A 12,500-nucleotide genomic window follows, 5' to 3' on the forward strand; every position below is an offset into this window, starting at 1 on the left:
AATGAGCCTCTATGGAAACTCGATCAACACGTCTGCGTTCACTCAAGCAAACACTAACACGGATCACACTAACACAACTGTGTCTTTTAATCAATTATCTGAATATTAATGTTTACAATTATTTACAAAATCATAAAAATCTGTTAGATGGTGAAAATAGGCTATGTGGTACATAAATAAGAAATAGCTATGAAGATAAATAGTGTAAATCTTTATGTTTGTTTAATTGTCACTAAAACTCTTCAGCAAATGATCAGTGAAGAAGCTTTACATTCAGAACATGTTGAACATCAACCTCAGAAGAAGCTGATATTATGTGATAAGCTTGTTCTGGGTTCTTGATGATAAAAATAATAAAAAATAATAATAATAGTAGAAGCACTTCCGGTGTCTGGTCCTATAATAATAATAATAAACACCAAATGGAAACCTATTCATGGAAAACAAAATGGTGTTGCTCCTCAGATCAGCAACTTTGAGCCAAACACCAGGTGTGTGTTCCTGAGCTGACCCGCTGCCGGCGACTCGAGATCGGCTAATGCGGCGTGTGAAGGTGAAGTGTAGCCGGAGGGCTCGTCTTTTACTGCGGTAATGATTTCACTGTGGTAAAAATGCACTCAGACTGGTTACAGTTTGTATAAGCACCTGTTCTTCTGTCTGTGTAAAACACTTTCAGTTACTGCGATAGCGATCCTTAAACACATGCCATTGGAATAATTAACATTTTTTATGTTTGTGAAAGTCTCTTCTGCTCACCGAGGCTGCATTTATTTCATAAAAATACAGTTAAAAACAGTGACATAATATTATAATTTGTGTCATGAATCTGTAGATGGCACAGGCTGATCGGTGTTTAACCCAGTCTGTCACTCTCCGCTGATTGGTCCCCACTGTATCAGTAGCTAATGAGCTCGCTAGCAGAGAACAGCGCTATTCAAATGCAATGAATTATTATTAGGGGTTCAAGCATGAAATGCTGAAACCCTATTGTAATTGTAAGGATTTGTAAAACGCATCGTGCAGGCCAAACCGTAAGGCCTAGAGACTTGAAACCTGGCCAGATGGTAGGCCTCATTTTGGGGACAACCTATCAGAGTATGACCCCGATTGGCCCATAGGTGGCGCTACAGCAACCAAAAGTTCAAAACCGTTTGTCCCAGGATCAAGTGTCTTATATCGTTGGAATCCTTGGCTCAAGGCGGACAAAATGGCTATCTTTTTTGATTTTGATTTAGGCAGGGGAAATTTTCTGCTATGTCGAATTTTGTCCAAAACCTACTTTTGCGAACTAGTCCCTGGTTTTTCGCCCGATCGGAACCAAACCAGTCTAGGACAATTCTCTGGAGCCAATAAGTGGTCTTCTAGTGCCCTCTTTCGGCCATTCTACTTATTAATGAAGTCTTTTCACATGTGAAAAGACTTGTGATTCATTCTTGTGATTCAGACTTGTGAGTCATTCATAATTAGACACTAAAAAATCACTTATATTACAATAACTATTATAACACAATCATATTTTGTCAGTGTTTATCACTTCATTTGCACTGACACTTCACATAATTGCTAGGAATGTGGTAAATCATGGTAAATTTCGATAGAAACATGGTAAATCATAGTAAATAATACTACAGTGTGGTGTATCAAGGTAAATCATGCTAGAATCCTGGTAAATCATTCTAGAACGTGGTATATGATGGTAAACCATGCTTTAACATGGTAAATCGTGGTAAACCATGATAAATCATGATAAACTATGGTAAATCATGCTAGAACATGGTCTTTTCCATCTATGATGTCAGTGGTTACATGCTTGCTAAATAAAACTTAATAACTTTTGATGCTTTTGTGCTTAAAAGCCTTAAAGGCCTTAATTGCTTGAACCCCGATAAATGCTGCTTGCAGCTTTAATTATTATTATTATTAATAATCAATAACAGCAGCAGCAGAATCTATAATCAGCAGCAGCAGTTTAGCAGATAAAGTCACCAAGACCAAACACATTAACAGTCATATATTCATTACCAAACAAACACTTTGAGTTGTCACGACAGAACTGTTGATCAAGTACAACATATTTCTCCCGAACAATTGCTGTTTAGCATAGTAGGTTTTACATACCACATAATATTAGAATAGGTAACCCTTAGTTTCAAAATTGTGTATATTGTTCCCTATACCTACACACTGTACTGGTACACTATTATTACGAAAGCGTTACCAAAGCGTATATAAAGCGTTACCAAACTGTTTTGTATGTAAAGATATTGTAAAATGTAATTTATTCCTGTTTTCCTAGCTGAACTTTCAGCATTTTGCTGCATAAATATTCTATAAACGTCTGTACTGTGACTTTTGAACAATTCAATGCAGTCTTGTTAAACGAACATATTAATTTCTTTGAAAAAAATGACTGTCCCCAAACTTTTGAATAGTAGAGTAAATACAGTATATTTATTCATATACAGTATAACAGAGGGAACAGGTTCTCTCAAAGTTATGAACAAACATTCTTCCAATAATGTTAATAGAATATAAGTTATCTGGTCTTTAATAATGTTCTCAAAATATTAGCAATTTAAATTTTATTCCTGAAACATTTCAGTTAGAGGTTCAGGGTTTTTTTTTCTTTATGTTTTTTAAAGGTAACGTTTTTTTTTAAATGTTACCACTTGTTCAGAGAACATTCAATAGTAAAATTCCCATAATGTTTGCAAATTTCAAATCAATTCAAATGGAATGTTTCCTTAACATTCATATAACCAAGAAAAAGGTTTTGTGTTATTATGTTGTAATATTATAAGCTTTACCCTCTTTAAGAGTCATTGTATAAACTCAAACTCAAACACTCACCCTGAGCTGTCCAGAGAAAATTTCCTGTTTGCTTTTTTACTTCCCATCATGCGTGAGATTCAGACGTGTTTCCATTGAGCGTCTGCAGATCTGTGCACTGTATCCATCAGTCAGATCTCACTGCAGAGGGTAGAAGCTGTGAACACACCCACCGGACACAGAGCCACGCCCACCGGACACAGAGCCATGCCCACCTGACACAGAGCCATGCCCACCTGACACAGAGCCAGGCCCAGCTGACAGAGCCACGCCCACCAGACACAGAGCCACGCCCACCTGACAGAGCCACACCCACTACAAGACTCAGCCACACCCTGCCAACCATCAAGTCTCCTTCATTTATACAGCGCTTTAACAATATAGAGTTTCACAGCAGCTTTACAGTGATAACAGGAGATTACAGTAACAGAGAGTGCTCAGGCTTTACAGCAGATCTAGAATAAAGTTATTGTCCAGATAAAGTTAGTTTTGATTGATTCACTTCCGTTGTAAAGATCATTAGTTATTAACTTAGCGGCCGCTAACACACACCGCTCTCACAGAAAACAGAAACTTTTAATGTGTTCTGGCCGTTCATTCACACGACAGTGTTTGGGGCTCGAGAACACACACTCTGAAACAGGATCCATGTGCAAGTTTTCAAATGATTTGTCTGGCAGCGTAATACAGAATTATTAGTCGTTACCGCGAATCTATGTGAACTGGAATCATTTTGATAACATTTTATCTGCACAGAGGTGAAGGGAACGCGTTATTATGGCTGTGTCTGAAACATGGGAAATCTTGGCATCTCAGGCAGTTTTTGATCGAAACTTTTTTTGTTACATGTCAGTGTTTCTTGATCATTAAAAGTGATGTTAACCAGAAGCTTCATATAAAACACAGTCTGATTGAGCAGCACTGATTCAGAAGACACCCGTGTGTGTTGGTTTGCCCCGCCCATCCGTCCACCGAGGCCCCGCCCACCAGCCCACCGAGGCCACGCCCACCAGCCCACTGAGGCCACGCCCACTGGATCAGTGTGTTCTTCTAAAGCACGTGACGGGGCGCATCTGCACGGATCAGGTGTTACACAAACACAAACTCATCAAGTCTGGATGAAGCAGATGCTATCACACACACGAGAGACGATGATGAAACGCTGATCTCTCAGGAGTTCACCGTCACTGCAGAAGAAGAGCGAGGAAGTACATGAGACTCGACAGGAATACATTCATCCATTTTATATTTTCTTTCTTTCAGCTGGTCAATCAGATGACAATAATAATATTATCATTTTTGCAGCAGCCACACGCACAGGATTGTGGGATATCAGGGACACAACCGCATACCACTCAGACACAGGCACTTTAGGAGACAGGAAGTTACACAGATACAAACAGGATGTTCCTCTAAATGACTTCATGTTCCAATGAGCACAACTAGCACACACACACACACTCACTCACACACTCACTCACGCACGCACACACGCACGCACACACACACACACCACCCAGAAAGCAAATGACATCTGGTCCAGTTGTAGCCCACATCTCCTGTATTCTTCTGGCCCACATCCTGCATGGAGCGATGGTGACGTCTCAACCTGAGTCCAGCTGGCAATAGGATTTATATCCGGGCCTCCTCCGGGCCTCCTCCGGGACTAGCTTGATGTTTGTGGCCCATGTGGCCTTTTCCGTTTCCAGAAATGAGGCCTGGATATGTGTGCTATGAGGTGTCACACACACACACACACACACACACACACACACACACACACCCTTACAAACCTGGAGGAAGTAAAACATGATCATCATGGGTCGTGTGAATGCTAAACCAGTGTGTGTGTGCGTGTGTGTGTGTGTGTGTGTGCGTGCGTGTGATAATGTGTTCCTCATGATGATTTTCAGATTTCAGGTTTGATTGTGTTCAACACAAACATTATGAGTTTAACTGGTTTGTCAAACGTTGAGTCACGCTGAACACAATATGATCATAATTACAGGTTTCAACACTAATACATGATGCTCTTCCTCAGTGTCTCTGTCTCGTCCTCCAGCACTAACATCTAAACATTCTTACATCAAGACTCATTTACTGGAGAAGAAGCAACATTACTGAAGATATTAAGTAAAAAAAATGGTCAAAATGAGGTTTAGGGTTTAAACAAGATCAAGTATCTGCCAGTGGAGTCAGAATAATCAACCCGTTGGAGAACAACAGGTTTCTGAAACATGGGAAGGCGGTTATTATCTTATTAAAATTAAATAACCTGTTAAACAGGAACTATTATGAGGAGCTATTATGATAGAACAGGAACTATTATGCATAGAACATTTTTAAGCATTCTTTGAAACTGAGTCAAGAACCCTAGAGTTATATATAGAATCTTTTCTTCTAGTTCGCATGATTAATATATTATCATATTGGTTGAACGCCGCTTTCGTGGCACATCGAGTTCAACAACATGAACTTTCACACTGTTTTTATCTTGGACAGGAATCCGTGAAGATCTGGAGATTTCAGTGAACTCCTGAACCGGATCGATTATTGCAGCACAGAAGCAGCAAGAGCAGGTTTAAGATGAGAATGTGTGATCAGTGCTGGGATTACACACACACACACACACACACACTCCTGCGACACACGTGTGTGTGATGACGCTCTCAATCAGAATAACGAGAGTTCATACATGCTTTCCAGCTGATGATCTCGACATGCATCTCCATATCTGTGTAAAGCATTTGCTCTGAAAAAGCCTGATTTTTTTTTTGCATATTTCTCTGATCTTTTCAAACCCTTTCACGTGATCAGTCGAGAGACTCGTGACTCTTTAGAACAAATAAAAGAGGGTTTTCACAGCAATGTCAAAGAGAGAGTATGTGTGAGTATGTGAGAGTGTGTCACAGTTGGTTTTCGTTTGTTAAATGTTTTACTTTGTTCGGTTTTCCGCCACTCCTTTGTTACCATGGTAACCATCCTTGAGTTCATTAGGTTCAGCTGTGTTTCATTCATCGTCCTCATTTGTGTTTGCTCTAGAAGTTGGTCCCACATCCATTCTCTGTTCGATCACCGCTGTAAATAGTGTGTGTTGCTGCTGTTCTGCTGGCTTGTATTTTTGATCATCATCATCATTAAACCTTCATCTTGTTCTGTCGTCCCGTGATAGTGTGTGTGTGTGTGTGTGTGTGTGTTTATTCCTGAACGCTTACAACTGTATAATCCATGACAATGTGCTGAATTGTTTTAATCTGTTGGATTATTGAAAATGTTTTATTCCTAATGAAATTTGACTTGTAATGTGGACTCAAATAAAGTATATAGAGAGAGAGTGTGTGTGTGTGTGTAGTAGAACTGGCTAATGATGAAATGTGGTCTATCTCGTGATCATGATTCACTCAGTTTAATCCCACTGATGTATTAAAATGAACATGGAATCGATGATTAACATAAATCAGCATTTCATCACAGATCACGGATGAAATAAGAGACACACACACACTTCTTCACGTCAGTATATCCAGTCGTTCTGTTTTAATACAAAGTCGACATATTATCTACACATATGATCTGAAATCAGTAAGCAGAGAAAAGTGAAGCACTACGTAGTCATCAGCACTCGGCCCTCGTTCCCTCGTCCCCTCAATCCTTCATTCCCTCAATCCTTCATTCCCTCGTTCCTTCATTCCCTCGTTCCTTCATTCCCTCGTTCCAAAATTCCTTCATTCCCTCATTCCTTCATTCCCCGTTCCCTCGTTCCTCCATTCCCTCGTTCCCCCGTTCCTTCATTCCCCCGTTCCCTCATTCCTTCATTCCCCGTTCCCTCGTTCCTCCATTCCCTCGTTCCCCCGTTCCTTCATTCCCCCGTTCCCTCATTCCCTTGTTCCCTCGTTCCTTCATTCCCCCGTTCCCTCATTCCCTCGTTCCTTCATTCCCTTGTTCCCTCATTCCTTCATTCCCTCGTTCCCTCATTCCTTCATTCCCTCGTTCCTTCATTCCCCCGTTCCTTCATTCCCTCGTTCCTCCATTCCCTCGTTCCTCCATTCCCTCGTTCCTTCATTCCCCCGTTCCTTCATTCCCCCGTTCCCTCATTCCCTTGTTCCCTCGTTCCTTCATTCCCCCGTTCCCTCATTCCCTTGTTCCCTCGTTCCTTCATTCCCTCGTTCCCTTGTTCCCTCATTCCTTCATTCCCTCGTTCTTTAATTCCCTCGTTCCCTTGTTCCAAAATTCCTTCATTCCCTCGTTCCCTCATTCCTTCATTCCCCGTTCCCTCGTTCCTCCATTCCCTCGTTCCTCCATTCCCTCGTTCCTTCATTCCCCCGTTCCCTTGTTACCTCCTCTGATCAAGTGTTGCTTTGACAGATGATTGTGGGATTTTTCCTGTGCTTTTGTCTTCAAAGGAACTTTTTAATAAGAGAATATTTGAATAAGAAACGTCAGTGGTGAATGTGCTTTAACTCTGTGCTGAGGAAGATCCGTGTCTAGCCGATGCTGAAACTGACACAACATGATCACTGAGACGCTCATCTCTGCCAATATTTGATATTAGATTAACATTGATAACCACATTCACTTCGGCCGATGAACAGGAGCGTCAGTTTATAACGACAGGATGGACCGTAACTTCAGCAGTTGTGTGTAAAGGTGTGGTCACATGAGCCAAAGTTCGTTAGGGAATTATGTTTTGTCAATAGTTTAGTGAAAAAATGATGTTCTTCCTCAGTGTTTCTGTCCTGTTTTCAAACACAAATATCTAAACATTCTTAAATCAAGATTCATTTACTGGAGAAGAAGCAACATGACTGAAGATATTTAGTCAAAAATGTATCAGAATGAAGTGAGTTTGTGTTTAAAACAAGAACAATTTAAAGAGAAAACAAGATTATTTCTGACTCCATCGGCAGATATTAGTTCTTGTTTTAAACACAAACTCACTTCATTTCCATACATTTTATCATTTCCATCTTCAGTCATTTTCTTGTATCTTGATTTAAGAATGTTTGTTCTGGAAAACAAGACAAAAAACTAAAGAAGAACATCTTCTGCAATGTCATTTCAGCAGTTTCTGCACATTTCCACAATTCTAATGTAGCGAAATTCAACTATTTGCGAAAACGGACGTGGGAAAATCTTTCGCTAAATTCGCTTGTATTCCTATTGAAATTAGTGTATTTCACCCTTGAAAATTCACACGTGACCACACTTTAAATATCACATTTCAGTCAATCATGTTAACATGGTTTTACCCTGCTGGTTTAGTGCAGTTTACCACAGTATGCAAATCCTGACGCTGATCTGATGCTGTTTAACCCCGCGTGTGCTTGATCTCGCTTCGTTTGACTGATAATGCCGATGAGAACCATGTGACGTCTCAGAACTCCAGCGATTGGCTGAGGTTTGGGCTCTGAGGACCGTTGGCTTCTCTAGAACAATCAGTGCACAGGAAATATATAAAATATCTGAGAGGGTTTACGAAGCACAACACTGTACATCTGAGCCATGTACAGTCACATTAGCTGGCCAACTACACCACAGCTCACAAATCATAGTGCCATAAAAATCATGTAAATAAATAAGATCCTTAGAAATTCAAGCATATCATCAACAAAATGAAATAAAAAAATCAGGTCGATTAAATATTTGACAACAACGATAATAAGGCTCACTTCACGTCTCGAACCGGCTGGTTTCCCGCGCTACTCCTAAACATCACGCCTTCGCTAAACTAAACATGACGGGAAAAGTTTCGCGAGTGTGTTCTAGATTTGATCAGATGTTCCTAGCGGTGGAAACACCGGGGAACGATCCGCGATTCCTCCTAGAACGTGTGTGTCGAATCATTTCCGTGTTCTGGGATGAGCAATCGTCTTCCGTCTCGTTACGCAACAGCCGAAAGAGCAAAAGAACATGATACAGATACGAGATTAGCACTGAAACTCGCTCGCCTCTCAAACACGCGTAAGCAGCAGAAAGTCTTGAAGAGACACACAAACACAGTATTCACAGGAGTTGATCCGCCTCGCTCCGTTAGGCACAGACGGTGGGAGATCTCGTTTAACTAAACTCCCGTTTAATCGTCCCGATGGCAACGATCCCGTCATTCACACGAACGAACGAACGAACTCACGTCTGACGTTGGCAAAGACAGTTCGAAGAAACTCCCACTGAAGGGTGCAGCAATAATCCAGGCTTTTGATTTCATAGTTTCTTGTTGTTGTTTTGCTTTAAATAGATTTTTTTGTACATGTAATATTTTCCTCTTCATCCACGGTTTAATATTTCTAGAAAGCCGACCACAACATTAATATCGATAAGTGAACACTGAGGTAATAGTTTGCGTCTCTGGAGTGTGGGTCCTCTGCGAGGGTTTGCTGGGGTCGAGGGGAAGGTGTTCTTCACGTGTTCTTGGCCTTCTTCTTCTCTTATGTTGCATAGTGATCAAAACTTCCAAGGTACTCGAGGCCGGCCTGATAGCAGAACTGGTACTCGTCCTGCCAACACACACACACACACACACACACACACAGATCTGATCACATGACTGCAGCAGACGAGACGAACCTCGAATAAGAGTTTGTTGTTCATCTGATTATCTGTTCATCACTAGTGCATTATATTTATGTTTGATAGACTAAAAAGATAACAATAAAAGTGAGTGGTGCTTGCAGTGGCAAAACTCTGCACTAGGGTGCTCTGGGTGGTTGCTAGGGCGTTGCTATGTGGTTGTTAGGATGTGGTGGGTGTTGCTAGGGTGTTTTGGGTAGTTACTGTGGTGTTCTGAGTGATTGATAGAGCATTGCGACATAGTTGACAGCCAGTAGCTAGTATGTTGAGGGTGTTGCTAGCGTGCTCTTAGACAGTTGCTAGGGTGTTCTGTGTATTTTCTAGGGTGTTATCGATGTTTGCTTTGGCATTGCTATGTGGTTGCTAGACAGTTACTATGGTGATGTCCTGGGTGGTTGCAAGGGGGTTGCTAGGTACAGTTGCTAGGGTGTTCTGGGAGGTTGCTAGGGTGTTGTCGATGGTTGCTAGACAGTTACTATGGTGATGTTCTGAATGGTTGTAAGGGTGTTGCTAGGCAGTTTCTAGGGTGTTGTTTGGGTGATTGCTTGGGTGTTGCTAGGACATAGTTATGGAGTTGCTAGGCAGTTTCTAGGGTATTCTAGATGGTTGCTAGGGTATTCTAGATGGTTGCTAGGGTGTTCTGGGTGGTTGCTAGGGCGTTGCCGTGTATGTCTCTGTAAGCACATTTTATTGTTTGATATTTGCTATATAAACAGAAGTTTTCCAATAAGAGTAAGCATCATGGTATCAGTGGTAGTGTGGGTCTGAGGTGGGAAAGTATGTTCTACAGGAGGTTCAACAGAAACGAGATCTTCCACAGACTCACAGCTCGATGGTGAACGGTGATGTGTGTTTACCGTACCTCAGTCTGCACCATCGCCGGCCGTTGCGTGCGCAGCATTTTGACGGTCTGGAAGATGTCGACGGCGCCCTCGTAACGCATGCGCTCCAGCACGATACTGAGAGTGATGAACACACCTGTGCGCCCGACGCCCGCACTGAGAGAGAGAGAGAGAGAGAGAGAGAGAGTCTCAGGATTCAGCTCATGTTCGTGTGTGTGTGTGTGTGTCTGAGTATCATCATCACCTGCAGTGGACTGTGATTGGTCCATCCTGACCAAACTGCTCCTTGGTTTTATGCACCTGTCCAATGAAATCAATGAAACCCTCCCCTGACTTTGGAACACCTTGTTCCGGCCAATCGGTGAACTGGAACTGTCTGACGGTTCTGGACTGTCCGTCCTACGGGAAAAAAAGACAACGAGTCTGAACATCTCCAGGTGTGAGAAACACTCTGACTGCAGAGGCACATGAGGTCAACGTCCTGAATATAAACACACACGTAACTCTCAATCTCTCCTTCATGAGGATCCATGCATCTCATGTGCTTCTAGGGCATTGCTAGGCTGTTCTGGGTGGTTGGTAGGGTGTTCTGGGTGGTTGGTAGGGTGTTCTGGGTGGTTGGTAGGGTGCTCCAGGGCAGTTGCTAGGGTGTTGCTAGGGTGCTGTCACTAGGGTGTTCTTGGTTGTTGCTAGGGTGTTGCTATGTAGGAGCTCTATGGTTTGCTATGGTTTGCTATAGTGTTTGCTATGTGGTTGCATGGCAGTTAATAGGGTGTTATGGGTGGTTGCAAGGGTGTTGCTAGGCAGTTGCTAGGCAATTAGGTTCAGTGTTGGCTCAATCAGTTCTGCTTCAGAACATCATCTGCGTGTAAGATCAGATGGTACCGCGGTAAACGACGGCCTGTACTCACCCTGGCGTCGGTGACTTTGAACTCTCTCAGGATGTACTGTGGCATGTTGTATTCTGCCATGGGATCCACCACGAAGTACTGATAGCGAGCCGAACGCTCCGCCGGCCAGTACTGATGACACTTCTCCTGTCGACACACACACACACACACACACACGGTACAGAAACTGCTCATTTCCTCATGAAAACTAGGATGAAAAATCTTCCTTGACCAGCTTTTATTTCTCCATGACTGAGACGAGATGACATCATCACGACTATATCAACATGCAAAATCGTGATGAAACTAAAATATAGTTTAAAAAATAAAAACTTTAACAAAATCTCTCAATAATTTCTTCAACAAAAAAATAGCAGAAAAATAATCTAGAATGTTTTTAAAAAGCCACTACGAGCTTTCATACGATCTGTTGACTGAATACAGTGTTGTGTGTAACTCATTACAAGTAACTTGAGTTAAGTAATCAGATTACTTTTTCAAGTAACTAGTAAAGTAACACATTACTTTTTCAATTTACAACAAAATATCAAAGCTACTTTTTCAAATAAGTAACGCTAGTTACTTTTTCACATTTATTGACTGACATCTCTCCTGTCCCCATGTTGAAAGAAATAATGTGTGAGTGAGTGAGTGTGTGTGTGTGTGTGTGTGCGCGCTGTGTAAACATGATGGTTATTTTAGTTCTAGACTAATGTTAAAATAAGTAACGCAAAAGTAATGTAATGCATTACTTTTCATAAAAAGTAACTAAGTAACGCAATTAGATACTTTTTTGGGAGTAACACAATATTGTAATGCATTACTTGTAAAAGTAACTTTCCCCAACACTGACTAAAGATGATAAAACTGAATCTGACACAGGACTAAATTAAAAGCAGAAGGAGCATGTGTTTGGCTCTCAGATCTCACCCGTCCCATCTCACGCAGTTTGGTCAGCATGACCACGATGGTGGAGTTGTGTTCCCACAGGGTCCTCCAGAAGTCCTCCGTTGTCTCCGCCAGCGGCCCCTGCGTGGCGATATACGCCTTCTGCTGCCTGAACACACACACACACACACACACACACACACACTCAGATCAGCTCAGTTCAGGTTCTGCTCTCGTCTGATAGAGTCAGAGCAGGGAAGTCTACCTGTATCCGTCGATGAAGCTGGCGTTGATGTAGTCGGACCCTTCCAGGCCTCTGATTGGCTGCAGACACACGCGTGTGGTTTCGTACGGCATGATGTTCACCAGCCGGTTCTTGAACTTGTTGCAGGGCAGATTAGCACTGACGAACCTGGAGGTGTGTGCTTTAGTGTTGGCCAGACGCTGACGGACACAAACGCATCACAATAAGGTCACGGATATA

At 42.0% G+C, this 12,500-nt stretch overlaps 2 protein-coding genes across 6 annotated transcripts in view; both read right to left on the reverse strand.

Moving 5' to 3' along the window:
- Positions 1-2,946, reverse strand: part of LOC307161987 (uncharacterized protein) — a 25,338-nt gene extending 22,392 nt beyond the window's left edge. Inside the window, exon 1 of one of the 3 annotated variants that reach the window (XM_079877001.1) lies at positions 2,851-2,946. In XM_079877001.1, coding sequence (XP_079733127.1) covers positions 2,851-2,900 — 50 coding nt within the window. In that variant the 5' untranslated portion in view covers positions 2,901-2,946. The remainder of the gene's footprint in view (positions 1-2,850) is intronic. The other 2 variants (XM_079877002.1, XM_079877000.1) reach the window with 2 other exon arrangements.
- Positions 2,947-6,315: 3,369 nt separating this feature from the next.
- The window catches only part of LOC307161988 (receptor-type tyrosine-protein phosphatase S-like), a 156,163-nt gene continuing 149,978 nt past the window's right edge, over positions 6,316-12,500 (reverse strand). For all 3 annotated transcript variants that reach the window (XM_079877007.1, XM_079877006.1, XM_079877005.1), the window contains 7 exons: positions 12,282-12,460; positions 12,059-12,185; positions 11,150-11,275; positions 10,483-10,637; positions 10,259-10,394; positions 7,167-9,323; positions 6,316-7,071 (listed from right to left, as the gene is read on the reverse strand). In XM_079877007.1, coding sequence (XP_079733133.1) covers positions 9,255-9,323; positions 10,259-10,394; positions 10,483-10,637; positions 11,150-11,275; positions 12,059-12,185; positions 12,282-12,460 — 792 coding nt within the window. In that variant the 3' untranslated portion in view covers positions 6,316-7,071; positions 7,167-9,254. The remainder of the gene's footprint in view (positions 7,072-7,166; positions 9,324-10,258; positions 10,395-10,482; positions 10,638-11,149; positions 11,276-12,058; positions 12,186-12,281; positions 12,461-12,500) is intronic.

This window comes from Squalius cephalus, assembly GCF_949319135.1.
Source record: "Squalius cephalus genome assembly, chromosome: 7".
NCBI classification, from domain to species: domain Eukaryota; kingdom Metazoa; phylum Chordata; class Actinopteri; order Cypriniformes; family Leuciscidae; genus Squalius; species Squalius cephalus.